Consider the following 20,894-nt stretch of genomic DNA (forward strand, 5'->3'; position numbering starts at 1 on the left):
AAAGTATCTTGCGAATAACGAAGTCTTGTCATCTTCATTTTATTAAGAGCACCTAAAGACTGTCTAAAGTTTGAGGACTCGGAATATTTGGATGATCTCTCTGATAGGTTTGATTCGGCTAGCGTAACTAGCTTCCTCGCGCAGGGGCGCACTTTTCTCTGAAAGTGGTGGAATATTTTGTTTCTTATGTATACATTTTTTTAAAAATAAAATGGAATGATTTTTTATAATTAATCCAATGTTCTCGGGATTGCTGCCAGAGTGAGTGTTGCTGTGCTGAGCTTTTGTTACCATACAGCGGCAACATCTTCAGAGCTATGTGTTGGAGTGTGCTGGTCGTACAATTTATATTGTAGTCTTTAGGAAGTAACAATATAAATTGTACGACCAGCACACTCCAACACATAACCCTGAAGATGTTGTCGCTGTATGGTAACAAAAGCTCAGCACAGCAACAATCACTCTGGCAGCAATCCCGAGAACATTGGATTAATAGTAGACGCCAGGAAATCGTCAAGATCATATTGATTTTTTATAGTTTAACGTCCATTGCTCATGCCCTTTGGGGGCTAAAAGACACGAAAAATAATTAAAATGAATTATTGAAATAATGAAATAATTTTAATTCACTTTGAGTGATAATGTGGGAGGAAACTGGAGAACCTCAGGAAACCCCATGAACACGATATTGTCCACCACAAGTTTATATAACCGAGAACTAGCCAGGTACCCTCATACCAGGAGTATATCTGGTACAAAATACGTAAAAAGTATACATTTCTATTTTTAACGTGTTATAATTTATACATTGCGGCATAAAGCTTTAAACTCGAAATTCTGGAATTCGTAGTTCCTAATTCCAGCGTGTGGTGGTGCTAGCATAGTTGAGTCCGAACGAAGCGGCAAGGACAACTTCCGAGTGGTTAAAAAATGTACTCATTATTTGTAATTAAATAGTTTCTAAACAAAAAGATTTACACTTACTAATCAAATGCGTAGTGCACTGCAAGGCATTAAATTCGTCGTGGTAGATAGAGCTGGCAATTTGAACCGCGCATACGTGGTGGTTGGTGATGGAACAAGTCAGTCATAGTAGCCAGTACGACAGAAGACAGTCGAGTAGCAACAATGGGTGAGATTCACTAATCGTTTGTTGAAAGGTACTTCCAGTAAGAGGACATTCACGAGGTACATCGGCATTGGCAGACAGTTTGGAATATTACCACCAACACGTTGAACGATTTCCCGCAATCGTGATACATTCGAAACAGATCGAATCATGATGGCGGTTAACATGTATTGATTTTCAAGATGTGCCAGATGGTTCATTTAGAAAGAAACAAGATTGTTTTTCAATCTTTACTTATATATAACGATCCCATAAGAAGAAATAAATATTCTCCTGTACCTTAGGGAGAGATGGGCAGTTTCTGCTGGTGAGGAGGCGGCATCAAGTATAATCGAAAAACTACCTTAAGAGTGGTTACTCGAACTAAAATGTGTTCTGGTTGTACGGAAAGTGGGCTCATCTTGCTTCCGCAATAATTTGAATTGAAATCGAATAATTGGAATATTTGTATCAAATTATAAACCATGATATATCGGAAATCACATTAACGAATATATTAATCAATGTATTTCAGTATGTACCCATATTCTAAATAAAGTCCTTTCATAGTTTTCATGCGTTGATTTAAGAAAAAATTCTCAGTTTTACTGAAATATAAAGTTTCCATTTAGTAATGGAGAAGCGTTATTAAGCTCTCTTATCCAAATCAAAAGAAGGAAAATGTTTTGCAGTATATTCTGAAGGATTAAAAGCTGCTTCTAATTCAAGTGGATCAATACTCTCATGCGGTAAGATTTCCACTAGTGTAGTGTAGTAAATTTTTCGACATGTTAGCATGGTATACTCGTTTCCAAGAAACAAACAAAAAAAATGTCTGTTGAATTCAAACATCAAAATGTGTGTTTATGCGGAGACCACAACCATTTTGAAGAATCTTAAGTGAACTGAAGCACTTTTTAATAGATATTAAGGAGAAAGAAATGGTAATAAAAATAAAAATAAAACTTTTATTAGCTTATTTTTATTGAAATCAACTCTTTATAAAAGATTTATCACAATGAATTTCGATGTTATTACTCTTTTATCTTCCATTTCTTAAAATTATTACTATATTTATATTTATAATCTTCTATTTATTTGTATCTTTGTACATTGTGTAACTTACAGTCCAAAATCACTAAGATATAGTACATTCTTAAAACTAATTTAATGCAATACCTTTTGTTGCTTTCAAAGTTTGAAGATAACCCTTTCGGAGTTAAATCATTGCCTTTTTGCTTTAGTTCTAGTACTTGGTATGATTCATATCTTAAGTAAAGTTGTTGACCCATGATTCATGGAAATTCGGCTCAGAAGATATGTTAAACTTTCAACTATTGGCTCACAAATTCTATTACAAGCGTAACCTCAACCCTTTCAATTGTCATCGAAACGAAATGGTAATAAAGTGTAATTTTTACTGTATGTCCCACGTTGATACCTTGTAGACTCAAAGAGACAGATCACCAATGAAAGTATACTTATTAATATTGTTCACCAAACACTCACATGGCACGGGGTGAACAAAGAACCCCTTGCACCAAAGGTGTTTACTCTAGTACTGAGTTATATTGTCCTCCAGACATCAAAGACTGTGACCTCCATTAAAGCTAACTAGATTTTTATTGCTAAGAAAGCTAAGATCCCTTACTTCTGACGATTGGAAGAATCTTATCAGTTGTTCGAAAGTATTCTAGGATTCCGAAAGTCTTCGGGTGGCTTGTCTGTTTCTAGCTAGCCTATGATTACATCTGGTACATCCCTCTCATACTTAAGTTTTTTTAACATTTATATATTATGTGACAGTGGTTGCAGTGTTGTTTTCGGTACGAGCACCTGCTACTCGCTCGGATGCAACCCCAAGTAGTGGTTCCAATTCCTCTTTAAGAACTAGGATCCAGTGATGATTTCAGGTTTTCTCGGAGAGGGGGGAGGCTTTGAATAAGATACGAAATAGCTAGCAAGATATGAAACTAGTACTGCGAAAATGCTGGTCACCTAGGTGGAGTGTGATCAAGAAAAGATGCGGCGACTTCGAGGAGACTTTCCTTTTTCGGGGCCAGTCCCTGAAACCACCTCTACTAAAATCATTTGATATTGATTAGTTAAGCAAAAGGTGCACTAAAATCAAATCAAATAATCAATCTCAATCCCTGAAGGTTTGCTTTCTAATATAGATGTTGGTGCTTGTCATCTTTGACATGATTTCTAATCGGAATGGAATACATCTCCTATATTAACCCAAATGGTTCAATCTTTTAATAACCCGTATATTTCTTCTCAATCATTTACACCTCTTGCAGATTGAATCTTTTTCTGCGAAATGAAGGCTTCTGTTTAATCAATAATCAATCACGAATATGTAGGGTAAACTCCCAAGTGCCTTCCGACTGCATTCCAGATATGCAATATTTTAATGTAGAGCAAGTAACATTAACTATCCTTACCGGTATAAAAAAATGTTTCCAAAAGTTTCTTTGCACAGTCCTCTTCATGCCAAATCCAACAAATTAAAGGTAAAGACGTCACTGCCTCTTATTCTTCTCTCACATTACAGTATATTTTTCTTGAAAGTATTTGCACAAATCAGAAGTGAGGAATACCTCCGATAACGAGTTAAAATGAAAATAAGCTAAAGTTCGTGTGATGAACATATTTCTATATTTTATAACGCTTACTACTTATGATTATCTCTGCTCGTATACAGGATTAAAAGTCAGAGGGAACGCGAAGTTACGCCGTTGCCCCACTTACAAAAATATCTATGGCGTCCTCCACTTCTTAAAAAATTACAATGGTCAAAGGTTGGCACGGGGGACGGCGTGGCGTCATACATCCCCATACTTTTTCAGATCCACTTTTACTCCTGCTCGTATAGTAACATTACTGTTTCATACATAGCGTACTATCAGCAAGTAATTTCCAGTGGTCTATCAGCAGGAACAGATATCGATTGCAACATTCTAAAGAACAACTGCTGTGCATTGTTGGTTCCAACGAGAACTTAACAATTTCTCCGAAACGAGTGTTCGTTGACTGGAAATGTTGAATTGCTGCCGTTTTGCTTCTAGGTTTTACCTTAAACCCATCAACCTCCATATTCTTGTACTTTATCATTTTTTTCTATAGAGCAATGGACTTCCTCTCTCCCATCCTTTATGCTGAAAAGTACTAGATTTCTGAATGTTCAAATATCTTTAAGATGCCTGGACACTTACTTCCCCAGGATGCCTAGGAAGTATATAAAAATAATTTTAGTCCAATAATACATCCTATTTTGTGGACAACAAACGATAGAACAAAACACAAAAAACATTTACAATGTAGAGTACAAAAAATAATTTTAAATCTTATTGTAACAAACGTTTGTCAAAGTACAACGTTTCAACTTGTATGTGGAAAAACAGCGACTTTACAAAATGACGTTACAGTACTCTGTATTGGCTAACAAAATCAATATTTACCCTCATATTCTTTCATGTTTTGGGAATTAAAAAAATGAAGATTAAAAATTAATTCTTGAAAATTATAAAACAACTTACGTTGCATTCAAGATAATCACTCACAAATAACCTCACGTACATGATATGTTATTTAGTTTGAAATAATCGTACTTGCATGTATATTTGAATATGTTTCATTAGGAATAAACGTTCTCCGTGAATCCGTTAGGAAATTCCTGCAGAAGCTTATGAGGACCCAATGGCTGTGGCGAATTTCGACACGACTCATCATTGCCTAATTACTTAAAGAAACAGAGAAAGTGAACCATTTATAACGAACTTAACCTACTGTGGCCAATTTCGACACGACTCATTATCGCCGAATTACTTAAAGAAACAGAGAAAGTGAATCAGATTATAACGAACGTAACCTACTGTGGCCAATTTCGACACGACTCATCATCGCCTAATTACTTAAAGAAACAGAGAAAGTGAACGATTTATAACGAACTTAACCTAAACTAACCTCATATTCAGATTTAATAAATGGTTAAGATGATTTTTATAAGCGAAGATATTTTGCTTGGTAAAGGAATGAAAGTTTCACTTTTCTGTTGTTACGAGAATATTAAAATATTATCTATTATCTTTCACTTCTAGAAAAAAATTTGGGAACACTAAAGAAAATAAATGTTATCAAAAGTATGTTTTTTTAAAGAAAAGGTTAGTAAGTATCCTCATCTAAAGTGAAATTAGACGGGACTACATATCATATGGTCAGTGGCGTATTAACGATTTTGTTTCGGGGGTGCGTTGCTAACTTCTCCTGGAAATGTGAAAATTCTGCAAGATATTTCATTTACTTTAAAATACTAAATAAAATTTCGGGAAGGCTTAAGCCCAGAACCCCCCGTTTAAATACGTCACTGCATATGCTGTTAAACTACACAATGAAACATACATTGAACTATATACAATGTATATCTTACTTTCAATTTGTTGCTTACTTATCATGAGTGTCTGTATATACAAGTTGAAAACACCAATTCTCGAGTAGGTGCGATTTGACGTTCAATTCAGTAAGTAACATGAATTGTCGTATTCATGTAATAAACACGAAACATGGTCAGTGTTTAGAAGAGATCATTTTTCATGATTCAATGTTTCATCCTGATAGAATTGTGAAAGTAAGCAAGGACTCAAAAGGAAAACATTACATTTAACAACACATTTGTATCTATCAGCATTTCATTTTCAATTTATCTGATAAGAATTTAACACACACGTGATTTACATATGTGCTGAAATTATCAAAAGTATGCTTGTTTTTCAACATGTCTAAAGACAGAATTACACACTGCACTCCACTATTCAGTCTCTTGATAACTGTACAAAATTTCAACAATATTTGAGATAAATATTTACAGATGGTACAAGAAACCTTTGTTAGCGTGTGAAAAATAGAATACAAATGTCTCAAGATTCTGCACTAAAATATAAATTGTTTCATATACGATATATTAGTAAATAGCTTCTGAATTTGTTTCGTACACACTTCAACAAAAGTCATTTCACAATTTTACTTCATTTACAAACATCCAAGTTAATTCATTCACTGTTTTACAATATGTTTTTTTTTTTTTTTTGGAGAAAGTTCGAAGAACATAAAGTACCAAACAAATTTAGTATTAGAATGATCAACGTAGTACAGACTGTAATGTTCACAGTTCAGGCGGAAGATCTTTCTTAAATATGTTCTGGATGTAGTCCGTATATTTAAAGTGCAGAAAGTTCAAAGCTTACTTGGTAACCCAGGTTCTTCTGTTTAAAAGAATGTTTTCAACCTGGTTGATAACCTACGTTCTTCCGTTTAAAGAAAGTATGAACTTCTTTAAAAGTAGGTCGAGCATTTTCGTCTCTTTTCCAACATTCTGTCATCAGTTCATACATTTCTGTTGCACATAGTGTAGGCTTTGGTAGCATTATCTGAAAAAAGAAAGAGAGAAATTACAATGATAAACTTTACAAGAGAGGTAAGTGTTAATGGATAAAAGAACAAGAGGAAAAAATTTTCTCAACTCATAGTCTAAAGATGATATTAAAGAACTTCAGTTTTGTTTCCTAACTATGCTATTCACAAATGTAGAAAGTGTTACAAAACATTTCAGTATGTGGGTTTATTTCCTGTCTGTCAAGAACCGACGGTATATAAAATAAGAACCGACCAAAGACGTCTTTATCCACGTGGGAAAATTAATCATTCATCTATTACGAGCCGACAAGCCTTGGAAGTTTGAGTTGATTGCCTGATGGTCTTTTACCCAGAACTTTCGTTTGACGTCGCCATCTAACATCAAAATTTTACTTCAAGGAAACAAATTTACTTCAAGGAAGTTTGGTTTCAACTAGGAAGTCTTTATATATGTAAGAAACATTTGTAATAAACAGTGGTAGCGACCTCTAGTACCTTTAGCCCTTGTTTCATCATGGAGTCACACGCGACGCCTTAAGTGTGCTTTTGGTAAGATTAGTTGATTTCTCGAGGATTTGATCTTATTGGTCCTCAAAGTCATGCTACTTCGAGACATTGTCCTCAATGTTCATCTACCTGTTGGTCATCACCTCAATAAGGAACTATTGGCTTTGGAAAGTAAGTACTTTGCCTCTGGCGAGTCTCTTTGCTACTGCTTTCGGTATGTTCTTCCTGTCAATTAGTAAGCTCAGTGGGAAGTGTGGCTTCTTTGTGTTTAATCATCGACATGTGGAAATACAAACATTGTAGTTGTTAATTTTTTTTAATTTATCATATTCATGTAGTCTTATGGGTGTCACTACCATCTGCTCTCCCATCATGTTAGAGGGACAGTCGGATCAAAATGAATTGAGAAAGCCCGATCTTGATCATTTGTTGGTCATATTTGTCGCTGGTAACTTCTAGTTGTCCTGGAATCTTTCTGTCATTCGATGCCAGAGTCGATTGACGGATAAAGTCTGCACCAATGGGTATCTACGAGGCGCTCCAAACTGTGAGTCTGCTGAACTTTGGGGACATCACTCATGATCGCCTATCAAAGAGGGAGGAGTATGGAACTTCATCATTTTGAGTGAGACTGTTTGAAATTAGTTGCTACCTTTACTCTACCATCTTTCCCCTTTATACACCATTATTGATACCAATCGTTATTGTTAGAATCATACGTTTCATTTCAATCACATTGTCAAAGTTTTCCCGCACTATTGGTGGGCTCCTCGCTAGGATCCCGAACCTCAAGTCGTATCGTTACATGGTGGATTGGACCTTGGGTTCCTGGATGCATACTCCACACTAGTTGTGTCATTCAATACTTTTGTATGCTGTAATCTTATACATGTAATCTTAAAGCTAACTAACTCTCTCTATGGCCAATGGAACCCGGAGGTTCAGTGTCGCGTTCACAAAAGCTCTCCACTGACTTCTATCCTTAGCTAATTGCATCCAGTTTCTACTTTGTATTCCTATCTCTGCGAGATCCATCTTAATATTGTCCTCCCATCTGCGCCTAGGTCTTCCTAATGGTCGTTTTCCTATGGGTCTACCAGTCAAGACTTTGAAAGCGTTTCTACTCTTTTCCTTTCTAGCTACATGACCTGCCCACCTAAGCCTCCTAGACTTGACGACCCTAACAATGTTGGGTAAACCGTATAAACTATGTAGTTCCTCGTTATGAAGTTTCCGCCATTCCCCATTCTCGTTCCTCTTGGGTCCGAATATTCTTCTCAGGATCCTGTTCTCAAATACTTTCAGTCTATGTTCTTCCCTCAGAGTAAGGTAATCTTAAAGCTAGTGATACTAAATTCACTATTTAGGTTTGCAACATTTTGCCCTGTGAAAAGCAAGTTTTATAGTCACGATTTAGTCTTGTTATATATAGGTGATTAGTTTTCAAGGGACTTACTGAACTACTTACTACTACTAGACTTCGCTTTGCGCGTTCTATTTGATTCATGAAATGTAATGTTCTTTTTGTGAAATATGCAACAGCAAGTAGAATGTGTATGAGTGAAACGGAATTTATGCCACAGACTCATTACGCAGATGTAGGGAAATTATTACAATTCCGTAAATGTACAATAATTTTAATCTTGATTGCTCAATATAGTGCAAAGTGATTATGTGTTGGAATCAGAACCTCTATACATCAAAGCAAATATAAATTCGTTATATAGTTCGGACATAGCCTGAAAAAAATGCTTGTATGCGAGTCGAAAAGACATACAAACTAACTGCTGAAGAACCATTTCAAACACGGTACAGAGAAACCACTTCTCACGCGTTTGACGGATGATATCAGTAATGAAATGATTCTTAAGTTAGCAGGTCATACGGGTCTGGTTCTGGCTTCCCACACCGAATGATCCATACAGACCTGATATCCCAGGCAGACCCAAAGAACCTAAAGTAGCCAAACTATCTAGTATGAAGAGTTACTGCAGGATTTTATAGTAGACTAGTGATCTCCGCTATTCCTGGTGTGACATATCTCTATCAAGATGCTAGAATAATAATACAGTGGTTTTCGACCATACATTATAAGAATGGTTTAACAAAAAAATGTTTGACCCCAGAGACATCCGTCATATTCTAAATGACAAAGTTTACAGATTCGCTCGACAGAACTTTCACAGATTTGACGCTTGATAGAATTCTGTAGTTTTCACGCGTATATACTCTGTTAAATATTGTAGTAGTTCTACAGTGCAATGCTTTGAACATTCAGATGCACACAACAAACAAGGGAGGAAATTATAAGTTTGGTGAGAAAACGGAGAAGAGAGAGCAGTGTTTTCTCGAATTGCATTAATATCGCCATACATATTTCCAATATGAGGGACAATGTTGATCTCCGGGTCTGTGCTGTGACCGGTTCCAGTACTGTAAGCTGATCGTGACAGCCAAGAAAACACTGACATCCCTTGTTTCTCTTAAAAGCTTGTACATTCCTAGTTGCACGAGGAACAGCATTTTCCCGATAAAATATGGCGTCCAAGGTTTCCTCAAGAAAGGGAGTGTGACCTAGGATCCTAAATGTGGTAGTGCGTGGTGAGGTTGTTTTCAATGCGTAGTAGCAAATATCGTCTGTTGTATCCATTGGTGAACTCCGCTTCACCATTCTTATGTTTATTAGTGTATGCTGACAGATCGCACTCAACGATTACGTCTAACGCATATTTAACTAACACTATAAGAGAGGTAGAAATAGACTGAACTGAAATACGACTGCTATGAACTCAACACACCAGAAACTGTAGCGTCATTTCAGATATTACAAGAGGGAGGCAAAATTGCCCACCAAAATAAAAGTTTCACGCTTTTTATTAGTATATTAGTATACAATTAGTATATTAGTAGTCTAAAAAGAAAAAAATCATATGTTTCTGAAACTCAGAGGGGCAATTGCCCCCTCTGTCCTCCTCGAATGACGCCTCAGATATGTTATTCATGCGACCAATGTAGTCTCAAGCGATTGTGCCACATTGGAAGGGGACGCAATTCTCGCCGTGAGTGTAGTTTTCAACAGACGGATCGAATCGGCCGACATACACGACTCCACACCTGTTACTGTGCTACAGAGTTGAGTTATCACTCTGAACGGCTTTGTATGACTCGACATGGCGATGTGTATAAAATGTCTCTGATCACGTGGTTGACCATATTGAGTAGAGCAAAGCACGATCGTTCTTCCGTACTGACATTATCTCTTCATTTTTATATCCTACTGCTGTAGCGGCGTACGAACCAGAGATGGCCACAAAGTTCTGGTTCCGGTGGAACCAGTTTTTTTTCTTGGAGATGCGGTTTTCAGAACCAGTTCCAGACCTGGATCTGAAAACCCGGTTCCAGAACCAAATCTTAGAAACCGGTTCCATACCTGGATCCGAAAACTCGGTTCCGGAACCGGTTCCATATCTGGATTCGAAAACCTGGTTCTGGAACCGGATCCGTTAAGAGTCGAAAACTGGTTCTACCAGGAACCGGTTCCGGCCATCTCAAGTACGAACCAGTTTCGCTGCAAAGGAAACTGCCTTTCCGTAAACAGATCATGTTTTTACGCAGTTGTCTGCTATTGAGGAAGCATAGTAACAGTGCCGTCGCGTGGGGAGCCGCGACCGAACGACCCGGGTGCCGCGACCAGAGGGGGCACCAGAACGACAAGTCAACAAAATTCAAGTTATGATCTTTACACTACATGTTTTCGAAGAACGTATCGTTAACATCGTCCTGCAGACACAAACACTAACAAACCGTACATTTTCATTTCGAACATAAATTATAATTATGGAATTGAATTGAACCAAATACTCACAAATAATTACAAACGTCACCCGAAAAAGTTACTTTAGTATTCCGACGCTATGATAAATTTACTCAAAAATTTATGTTAATCACAAGGAAAGAAAAGTTTAATTTGTTGGGTTTTAGCGAAAGTCAGAAAATTACTGCTTGTTTTATCATTTACGCATTGAACTTTAACATTTGTATTTCTATTTGTGTATTCTATGCTATTACTATGTTGATGTGTATAAAGTTCAAAATAAACAAGAGTAGCACTCGATTACAATGATTGAAAACTATGTTTTATTAACTTTTATGTGTTAACTATAAAAGCCATTCGCTTTAAAAGAAATGACATAATACCAACAAATTTTATAATTCATCATGATCTTACATTCCGTATTTAAATCTAGAGGTACAGAATAAATACACTCTGGTTGTTTTTCATAGCACACTGGCGAAGGAGGGGGCGCCTGGAAATTTTTGCCCTTGGCGCTTTCAACTCACGTGACGGCCCTGCATAGTAATACTTTGATGATATGATTTTTGTTCATTCTGCAGGCTTAATCATGTGAATGGTGTATAAATGTCCCTCTTGCAAGAAGTATTCCGATATCCTACTGAGGGCGCTACAGGGTCCACGTACTAAACATGGCTTCATAATGATAAATCTTACTCGATAAAACACGTCGTAGAAATTATGTGCATTTGAATTCATACAAGATAATGCACAAAAGTTAATAATAGCTCACCTGATTCTGTAGAATATTGTCCACAATAGTATGAAAAACGTAGATAATCTTTATAACAGAGAGCAAATAAATAATTTGGAGAAATTTAATTTGAACTTAAAAGCACAATTCTTCTTTAAATTCTAGCCCTAATATTATTGCTTTGGGTTTAATATATCCTATCATGTCTCTAATCTTTAGTGTGTTATATACTCTTTAATAGCTCAAAGAAAAGAGACTAATCATCTTTAATATATTGCTTTAACGATTCCATCTAGTCGTATTCAATGCGTAATAAGGACAGAACTGTAAAGTTGATATGATAATCTAATTTTACAAGTTTAAAGTTCGTGTTTATTTCTTTTTACAGGATGAAAGTAGGCTAGTCATCCAGAATGGAAGATTCGGTTTCGAATACATTAGGTGGTCTTTCTAGCATTTTTTTTTTCAGTTTCTACACGGTTTCACTAACCAAATATAATAGGCAAGGGAGCCGATTTATCTGTAAATTTGGGAGCCCATTCAGATGCTGAAGGTGTTTATATATGAGGATTTAAGGACAAATTGCATTCAAATTATGCCAAATATTGTGAATTCATAAATACAATAGGGAACCACATCAGCTTTGGGGGCCCCAGGCCCCCTAGGATTGGGGCCCTTGATAATAGGGTTGGAAAATTAAATACAAACCATACATACATATCGTTTTCTATTAGTATTCATGTTCTTACAGTTGTTAATAATAAAGATTGTCAATTTTTTTGCAGTATAAAACATTGCTGGATTGCATCTAGAAATATGTTAAATGATAAATAAAACGTGTAGCAATATAAATGTGTTTGGTTTGTATAGGGCGTGATAAGTTCTCAAATAATAATGAAACGGAAAGTGTTTGCAGATTTCTACCATTTCCAATTTTAGTAAAGATTAAAGTAGAGATAGAACATATTATGCAATTATATGTGTAAGCAAAAGGTAGTGTAATATTAGTGTAAGCGAAATTTTAGAATTTATAAATCATATAACATACAGCGACACACATACAAAAATCTGTGCACCAAGCCCCACGGTATACGGTTGATTCGATGTATTGTGTTACAGAGAATCCAAATTGTGAAAGCCCAGAACTATTGACCGTACAAATTCCTTGTCATCGGCGAAAAACTTGAGTAATTTTGCTTAGGAAAGATACACGTAATACATCTGTGCAAAAAATGTTCTGATCAGCAGACACCATGATGCTGATTCGGTGCATTTTGTTATATAGAATCCAGAATTTTAAACCCCAGGGCGATGGACCGTATCGATTTTTTTGTAATGTGCGAAAAACGTGAGCGATTTTAGATATGGAGAACACTTTTTTTCGCCCCTAAAATATAATTGACAAGGTTAATCGTCCTAGGGTTTCAAAATTTGGATTCTCTGTAATAAAATGCATCAGATTTATACCTTGGAGTCCACTGAACAAAACTTTCGCTTTTTGTATAGCTATATATTCCCTATCCAAAATCGCTAAAGTTGGTCCATAAAAAGGAATTGACACTGTCAATCGTAATGGGGTTTTGCAATTTGTATTCTGAGTAACAAAATATAGTGAATCTGTACCCTGGAGTAGGGATGGCCAAAATTTTTCGGATCCGGATATCCCGGATCCAGTGAGATCCGGATCCGGATCTTGCCGGATCCGGACCTAGATCCGGATCTCGGATCCGAATCTCAGATCCGGATCCCGGATCCGAACCTCAGATCCGGATCTCGGATCCGGATCCGAAATTCGGATCTCGGATCTGGGTCCGGATCTCGGATCTGGATCCGAAACTCGGATCTCGGATCTGGATCCGAAACTCGGATCTCGGATCTGGATCCGAAATTCGAATCTCAGATCTTGATTCGTATCCAAACCTGCATCTGAGATAGTGATGATAAAATTGAATATCTAAAATTCGTCAAAACTTTTTTTCAGATTCACTAATATAGTAGGTTGCTGTGCTTTTAAATGTTTCCATAACACGTTTGTGCTACCTTTGTTCTTTATTTTATTTTAACCTTGCAATATTTTCATCGAAGCCTCTTTAGTAAAATATTTCCAAGTTTGCCTTCTTCCCATTTCAGAGTATACTGAATTGCCTGAAAACTGATGTAAATGGTAACAAATTCTTCTGTTTAGCTCCTCTTCGAAACTTAATGTTAACTTCACATTGAAAATATTTATTTTATTCTTAGAAAATAAACTTTCTTATTTTCCCATATACAAATGAAATATCTTTTAGATAGACCCTTCTAATCGCAGGAATACTGGACAAAACAAACTCTTTATTAATAGTAGTTTCTGACTTACTAGAGTCCAACCATCAACAAATGTAATAATGAATATCTTTCACTTCGAAGGTACAGCAAAAAATATAGACTGGTTAGCGTGGAACAACAGTAGATTTTTAAACATACACACGAGAATTTCAGAAGAGCGATATGGTTGTGTAGTATTATTAGTATTAATAAAAGTGTTCGTTGTATGACTTTATTACCTAACTTATGGCTTGCCCTTGTGAGGTCAGGAGTTTGTTGAAGGAGTAAATATAAAAGAGATTTCTGTTATTTTTTCTTCACCCTCCAGGTTTCTTTAATCATACATTGCAGGACGTAACCAAAACATATCCATGCATCGTATCATTGAAGCGTTTTGTGTTTTGTATATTAAAGTGTTCAAAAATATTTAACATATTCGCATTTGTTCATGTGATCTCAGGTTTAATTCTCGGTGGAACATACATGAGAAAATTGAAAGCTGAAAAAATATGAAAATAGTATTTAAAAGTCAGGAAATTGATATTAAAACTTTAGCTATCTATTGGGACTGTAAGGCTGTAGTTAAATTAACCCACACGTTTCGTGAAGATATATTACGTCGTTATTGTTTATTTACTATAAGCTACCAGATACATCCTCAGAGGCCACTTTACACTGTAGTAATCAACAGATGAAAACATTGGAAAAGGAATGGAAGGAAAGTCTCCAGAGCCTTAGATCAAGGTACTAACCTAGCATTTGCCCAGTATAACTGAGGAACAACCCTGGAAAATCCTCAATCAGGATGGCTGGTCTCCGAAATCAAACCCGGTATTATCCAATTGCGAAGCAAGAATCCTAACAAGTAGCCTGAGCTCGCTCCGTATTATTATTATTATTATTTAATTAACGTGATGTTCTAAAATTAGTGCAAATTAAACCCCACTTTCTTTATTGCTGATGTTATAGTTAATAAGTCTACATGAGACATCAGTTCCCCATCAAGAAAGAATACTAAAACTGGAATTCAGGAAGCGGGGGTTAAGAGACTAATGAGGATGAGGAAACTATGTACGATGCAAAAACTGATAAATTATGACTTCATCACAGATATATTCACTTACGTCAATTAATATTTCTCTGATACAGGGCACTCTTACTTTCTATAGTGGCAGGAAAATGGCCCGCTCTTGTAAACGAACACACTAAGCATGTGCATATAGGCGCAATGTCCGTGCAAAAGAAGCATAGGTAAAACCAGAAAAAAATAGGGAAAGCAAGGGGAAGGTGATAAAACGCCATTCAGCTTTAAAGAAAAAAGCTAAAAATAACTAAACTTAGAGCTACGAAAGACGCGAGGCGAATTTTATCGAAAAGATTGTTTTTCCTTGTGATTAGTTGTGCTAACTATGAACATGAATTAAAAAGAAAACAAGTAGCTAGCTCTGAATTTCGCAAACTGGTTGAAAAGAAAATATTGGAAAAATTTAATAATAAAGAAGGCATTTATGATAATTAAAACAAACTAAATTCTTGGCACCCAGTCCCTTGGTTCCTACCAGCGGACTTACGTTCAATGTGGGAAGGTGTAGTCAACGCATCGACACCCGAAGTCCCTAATGCCGGCTTTCTAGACTGGAGTCCGCTACCTCTTACTTAAGATAACTCCCCAATTGTCCTCACGATGCTGGGTCAACATCGAAATTGTTGAGTGCCTCTCCGGAAATTGAACCCATGACCACGGGCACTGAAGGCACGCGCTAACCACTGTTTTTTATATATAAAAAGGTAACAGCTTTTTATCAGATTATTTAACCTGTTGAACGCTTTGCACGGATTACACTGTAACCATTACGACACCACACAGACATAGAAGTAAACTAGGACAGTTAAAAACACCTATGCCCGAAGTGGGATTTGAATCCAAGACATTCACAGTAAATGATCCACAGCCTAATGCCGCAGACCACTCGACTATGGCTGTCGGGTTTTATCGGCTAATCTGTAGTATATTTAAAGTAACTGATTATTTTAAAAGTTGCTCCTAAATACTGACAATCTAAGTCTTATGTATCAAATATTTCCTGCGATAATACCATACACTCTCCGTCTTCTATAGACGAAAAGCTATAGTTATCCATATTATTTAGTACAGAAATAAGTTCTGATTCTCTGATAGCTGCTGATGGTGATAGTCAAAGCTCACCGAAGCATGATTCCCAAAGCCAAACTGAGATATTGATGCTGCTGGTACGGCTGAAAAGTCATTGTGGGTAAGTGAATTGCCCAGTTGTCAGGATGAAGGGCGATGATGATGTGAAATGCGGGGCTGTCAGAGGTACTACTTATAATAATTGGATTTATAATTTTCTATGCTGTCGTAAACCCTCCTCAAGAAGATAACTGTTAATCTTAGCTTTGAAAATGTTACATAAAGAGTTTTATTGCTATCTTTAGGTTGCATATAAATCTCTTCATTCCGAAATTATCGGATTTATTTTAACGCTTAACTTTCACATCTCTTCTGATTTACGAATTATCCCCTTAAGGTCAATTAGTGATATTCTAAATCATGTCGAACCAACTTTATACAGTATATGGTTAGTCTTGTTATATGGGAATAATTGAGACCAGAAGCAGTCTACAGGCTAAGTTGAAATGAATCTTGGCCGACCTCCTGATAAACCACGTGTTTCAGCAAGGTGAATTGCGGCAATCCGATACCCACATGAGGAAATCTTCCGGTTCAAGTGAAAGCTTCCATAAGAATCAGCACCCTAATCAGTGGAAGGTGTCTTGCTAATTTTTCCCCAATGTGAAAGTACCTAACTTTATTGTTAAAAATGAAAAGGCCTTTATTTCAAACAAGTCGCCATTAGAGTTTTCATATTTGAACACAACACTCATGAAAAGTCATGTTAAAGCGCGACTTACCCCTGAAAAAGAATATTTATCTGTTTTTAGTTTCTCGTGTTCCCCAAACTACATGTGGAATTAGTGCATGTGCCTTCCGCTCGCATTACCTGGGTACAAACAGCTACGATCTTGGTACTAGCATATGTTTCGGTTTCCAGATCTCAAATATTTATATTTCAGCCTGATTCTATGAATCCGAAATTTCAAATCTAGATAAGGGGCACCAAAATTCATAGTTTATTCTCGGTGCTCATATTGTGATTTATTAAATAATTATTAAATCTAATTGTAAAATATACATTTGATATTTTGAGCAGAGTAAGCAAGATAAATATACGTAAAAACTAGTCAATACTTGTCTTAACTGTTTATATTTTCTTAACTGTCAATGAAATAGGCGTATTGAGGAATTTTAAATATTCGAGTTTTGTACTCCGGTTTCAAATATATATATATATATATATATATATATATATATATATATATATATATATATATATATATATATATATGCATGTATTTCATCTCGGTCCTGCAACCGAGTGGACCTAGATTCGACATTGGAACTTTCATCCGGATCATTTTTTTTTTTTTAAGTAAGCCAAGCATTTGATCTTTAGAGTAGAATGAAGGAAACAAATAGACTTGCCAATATTCGTCTTAATGTTCTATTCTCTTCTTCACTATGAGGACTTCGTGAAATTACTTTCGGCGAATTTTAGATATTCAAGTTTATCATAAATTTTGGTGGGATGTGGGTTTGTATAAGAATCAAAATCTGAGATTCGGATTTCGGATCCAGATCCGAATTTCAAACCCAGATCCGAGATCCGAATCCAGATTCGAGATTAGAGATCCGGATCCAGATCCGAGATTCGAGATCCGGACCCAGATCCGAGATCCGGATCCAGATCCGAAATCCAAGATCCGGATCCAGATCCGAAATCCAAGATCCGGATCCAGATCCGAGATCCGGATCCAGATCCGAAATCCGAGATCCGGATCCAGATCCGAAATCCGGATCCAGATCCGAGATCCGGATCCAGATCCGAAATCCGAGATCCGGATCCAGATCCGAAATCCGGATCCAGATCCGAGATCCGGATCCAAAGGATCCGGACCCAATCAGATCCGGATCTTCGGATCCGGCCAGATCCGGATCCGGCCATCCCTACCCTGGAGTCCTCTGAACATTTTTTTTTTTTTTTTTTTTTTTTTTTTTTTTTTTTTGTATTTCTGTGTTCCGTCTGTCCTCCGTATCCAAAATCGCTCAAGTTTCTCACCAAGAACAGAAAATTAAAACGACCGATCTTCCTGTAGTTTTCCAGTTTGGATTCTGTATAACAATACACCGAACCTATACCCTGTGATCCAGTGACACAACTTTTATTTGTGTGTGTTTGTGTGTGTGTATGTGTGGCTGTGTAATTAGTCAAAATCTATTTTGAGACAGACTGCAGCATTCAACGCCCCCAGGGGCAGAAACAATGCTCATTATTACACAGCATACATACTATTTATGAAACCTTATAGTGTAGTATAGTATATTCGGTAGGGTAACGATACACGAGTTTTCTCTCATTTTTCTTTATTATGAAGATTTCTATATAGTTTGTACACAAGATTACAATTAAGTGTCTAAAAAGCTCATTTTTCTATAATTTCAGTTGCAGGTCGGATGTTCGTGTGTTGCTTGTTAAGAGGCCCCATCACGGCGAAATTAAAATACCGCTAATTTTACGGTAATTATGTGATATCTTCAAATAAATAAAAGAATCGAAAGTTGGAACAAGTGCTCACTAGACAATGTTATTTTACATGAGATACCGTTATCACGACTCACTTATCTGCTTTGGATTTCCAGCCATTTAGATAATCGGCATTTGTTTTCGCGTTTCTTAAATGGCTGCAAACAGAAAGCTAGTACGTGACTCGTGATAACATTATCTCAAGCAAAATAATATTTTCTAGTGCGCTCTTCTCCCACATTTCGATTATCTCCTGTCTATTTGAAGATATCACATAATTACTGTAAAATTGGCAGTATTTTAATTTTGCTGTGATCAGTTCTCTTAAGATGACGCTGATCGTACCAGCTAAGTCTAAAGTATAGCCCGTTGCAGTTCAGAGATAGAGTTAGAGGAAACTCTCCCGCCCGATGCAGCTTGCAGAGGCGGGTAGGATATGATCAGGTATCCGTTTATATATCCTTCTGCTTCGAGGTATCCGTTTATATACCCAATCGGTGGAGGCGGAGCCTGTGAAAGACGCGAAGGGGTTCTCTTCGTATCTTTCCGTATTTCTTCGTGTTCTATTGTCGATATCCACTTGTTAAGGCTTGTACCGAAGCATGTGATTTTGTTTAGTAACATTGGGGATATTACACTATTATACGTAAGTTGTATTATTCTTTCCAATATACAGAAAACGTATGTGTGTATTGGTGTGTTTTCATCATTTTTTCATTTGAAAGTAGCCATCTACAGCCAACAAATTTGTACACAGACAAGGTTGCCCATGTTGTGGTTTCCAAGGGGAGGCAAGAAAAAGCGACATTTAAAATGTAGTTTCAAATTTTGCTGTAACTATTCTAAACATTCTATAGGGTTTACGATATTCCGGAGTACAATTTCCTTTAGGGGGGCGAGCGCCCCGCCTTGCCTCCCCTGATGGGCGCACTTGTATACAGATATATCTTCACCAGACTTAATGAACTTTGAAGCAGCATTTTTTTTTTTTTAAATTTTCGATTTTGAACTCAAAGTGTGACTGGGAGGATCAGATGTATGGATGTTCAACACGTATCATAGATGTCCCTCAAATTAGACAAACCGAAATCAACTCTATTGCACATTGCATATTTTCCAGTTAATGTGAAGAAAGTCAATTCTGCTACACAGTAAACCATCAAATAGCATTTAAACGCTTTTAGTACACTTAACTATACTTAAACATTTTTAGTTTAGATGTTGAGGTTGAAATATACAACACGTGTGTTTATAAAGTGTGCTCAGCTTGTCCAAAAGCGTTACTTCTCACAAACAGTATATAGTAAGGCATACTTATAACACTTCGCGGCAAACAGCGCAAAAACAAAGTGACGAAACATTCTGCAAATACATCTGGAACATAACTTGGACAACACAGTATCTACAAGGGGTGAATATGTGCCATCTGAAGGTATTCGAAGAGTGTCGGTAATGTGTACAATGTCCTAATGTGTTTAAAAGTATCTTTTTGTTTTTTTTACAGTGTAGTTATTAATAAAAATAAAATAAGTCTGTAACGATGTCAACGGTTAAGTAAACTGTGTCGCCATTCACAAAAGATTGCGAAACACTAGTGTAGATGATTTTGACGCAACATTGCAATAATCCGCAACATTCTCAGAAGAAAAATAAGAAGACCTTCAAACTATCTTAAGTTTAGTATTATCAAGATGGATAGATCTTTATTTCTCTCTAAATTTAAAAAAAAAAAGTGATAAAATGAGTCACATGCCTATGAAACCTTACCTGTAATAAAATAAACTGAAATATGGAGCGTTTTATTTATTGAATATCAAAAATTTCCCTGAAAATTATATGGAAGACTTAGGATGGGCCAAAAGTCACAGAGTGGTTATAATTGTGACTAACTTTTTCATTTATCGTTATTTTCCATTGACATTTCGCAGACTTAAAGACAAAGAATGGACAATTGTTTATATTTACGTGCGGAACAGGGCCGGATTTAGGTGGTGTCCCGGTGCACATGCACCCCCCCCCCCTTCGTTGAAAATATACACGATATAAAGTGAGAAGCTAGCAGTGAAAATAGCAACACTTTCCGAAATTTTCTGACATCATATTTTCGTTTGGAGCTTAAAATAATGCAGAGTTGTTTTGCAAAAGAATCCTGGATTCGGCCCTGATGTGGAATATAATCTCAGGTAGATGGCCGTCATTATTTACCTCACAGATACAGGCCCTGTGTGTAGCACATGATTCATGACAAGGGCCCATACTTCTGGTCCGAGTGCCCGTATTATTGCATGTACGAATGCTCGTATACTGTCTTTAAGCTGCTGTATTGTTTGTGGCTTGTACACATACATT

The 20,894-nt window shown here is 36.5% G+C and overlaps 1 protein-coding gene across 1 annotated transcript in view; it reads right to left on the reverse strand.

Annotated features, from left to right (window-relative positions):
- Positions 1–2,074: 2,074 nt before the first annotated feature.
- Positions 2,075–20,894, reverse strand: part of LOC145689862 (discoidin domain-containing receptor 2-like) — a 581,986-nt gene continuing 563,166 nt past the window's right edge. The window contains exon 18 of the mRNA XM_081764130.1: positions 2,075–6,537. Coding sequence (XP_081620256.1) covers positions 6,391–6,537 — 147 coding nt within the window. The 3' untranslated portion in view covers positions 2,075–6,390. The remainder of the gene's footprint in view (positions 6,538–20,894) is intronic.

The sequence above is a fragment of the Thermobia domestica genome, chromosome 7 (assembly GCF_964235325.1).
Source record: "Thermobia domestica chromosome 7, izTheDome1.hap1.1, whole genome shotgun sequence".
NCBI classification, from domain to species: Eukaryota; Metazoa; Arthropoda; class Insecta; order Zygentoma; family Lepismatidae; genus Thermobia; species Thermobia domestica.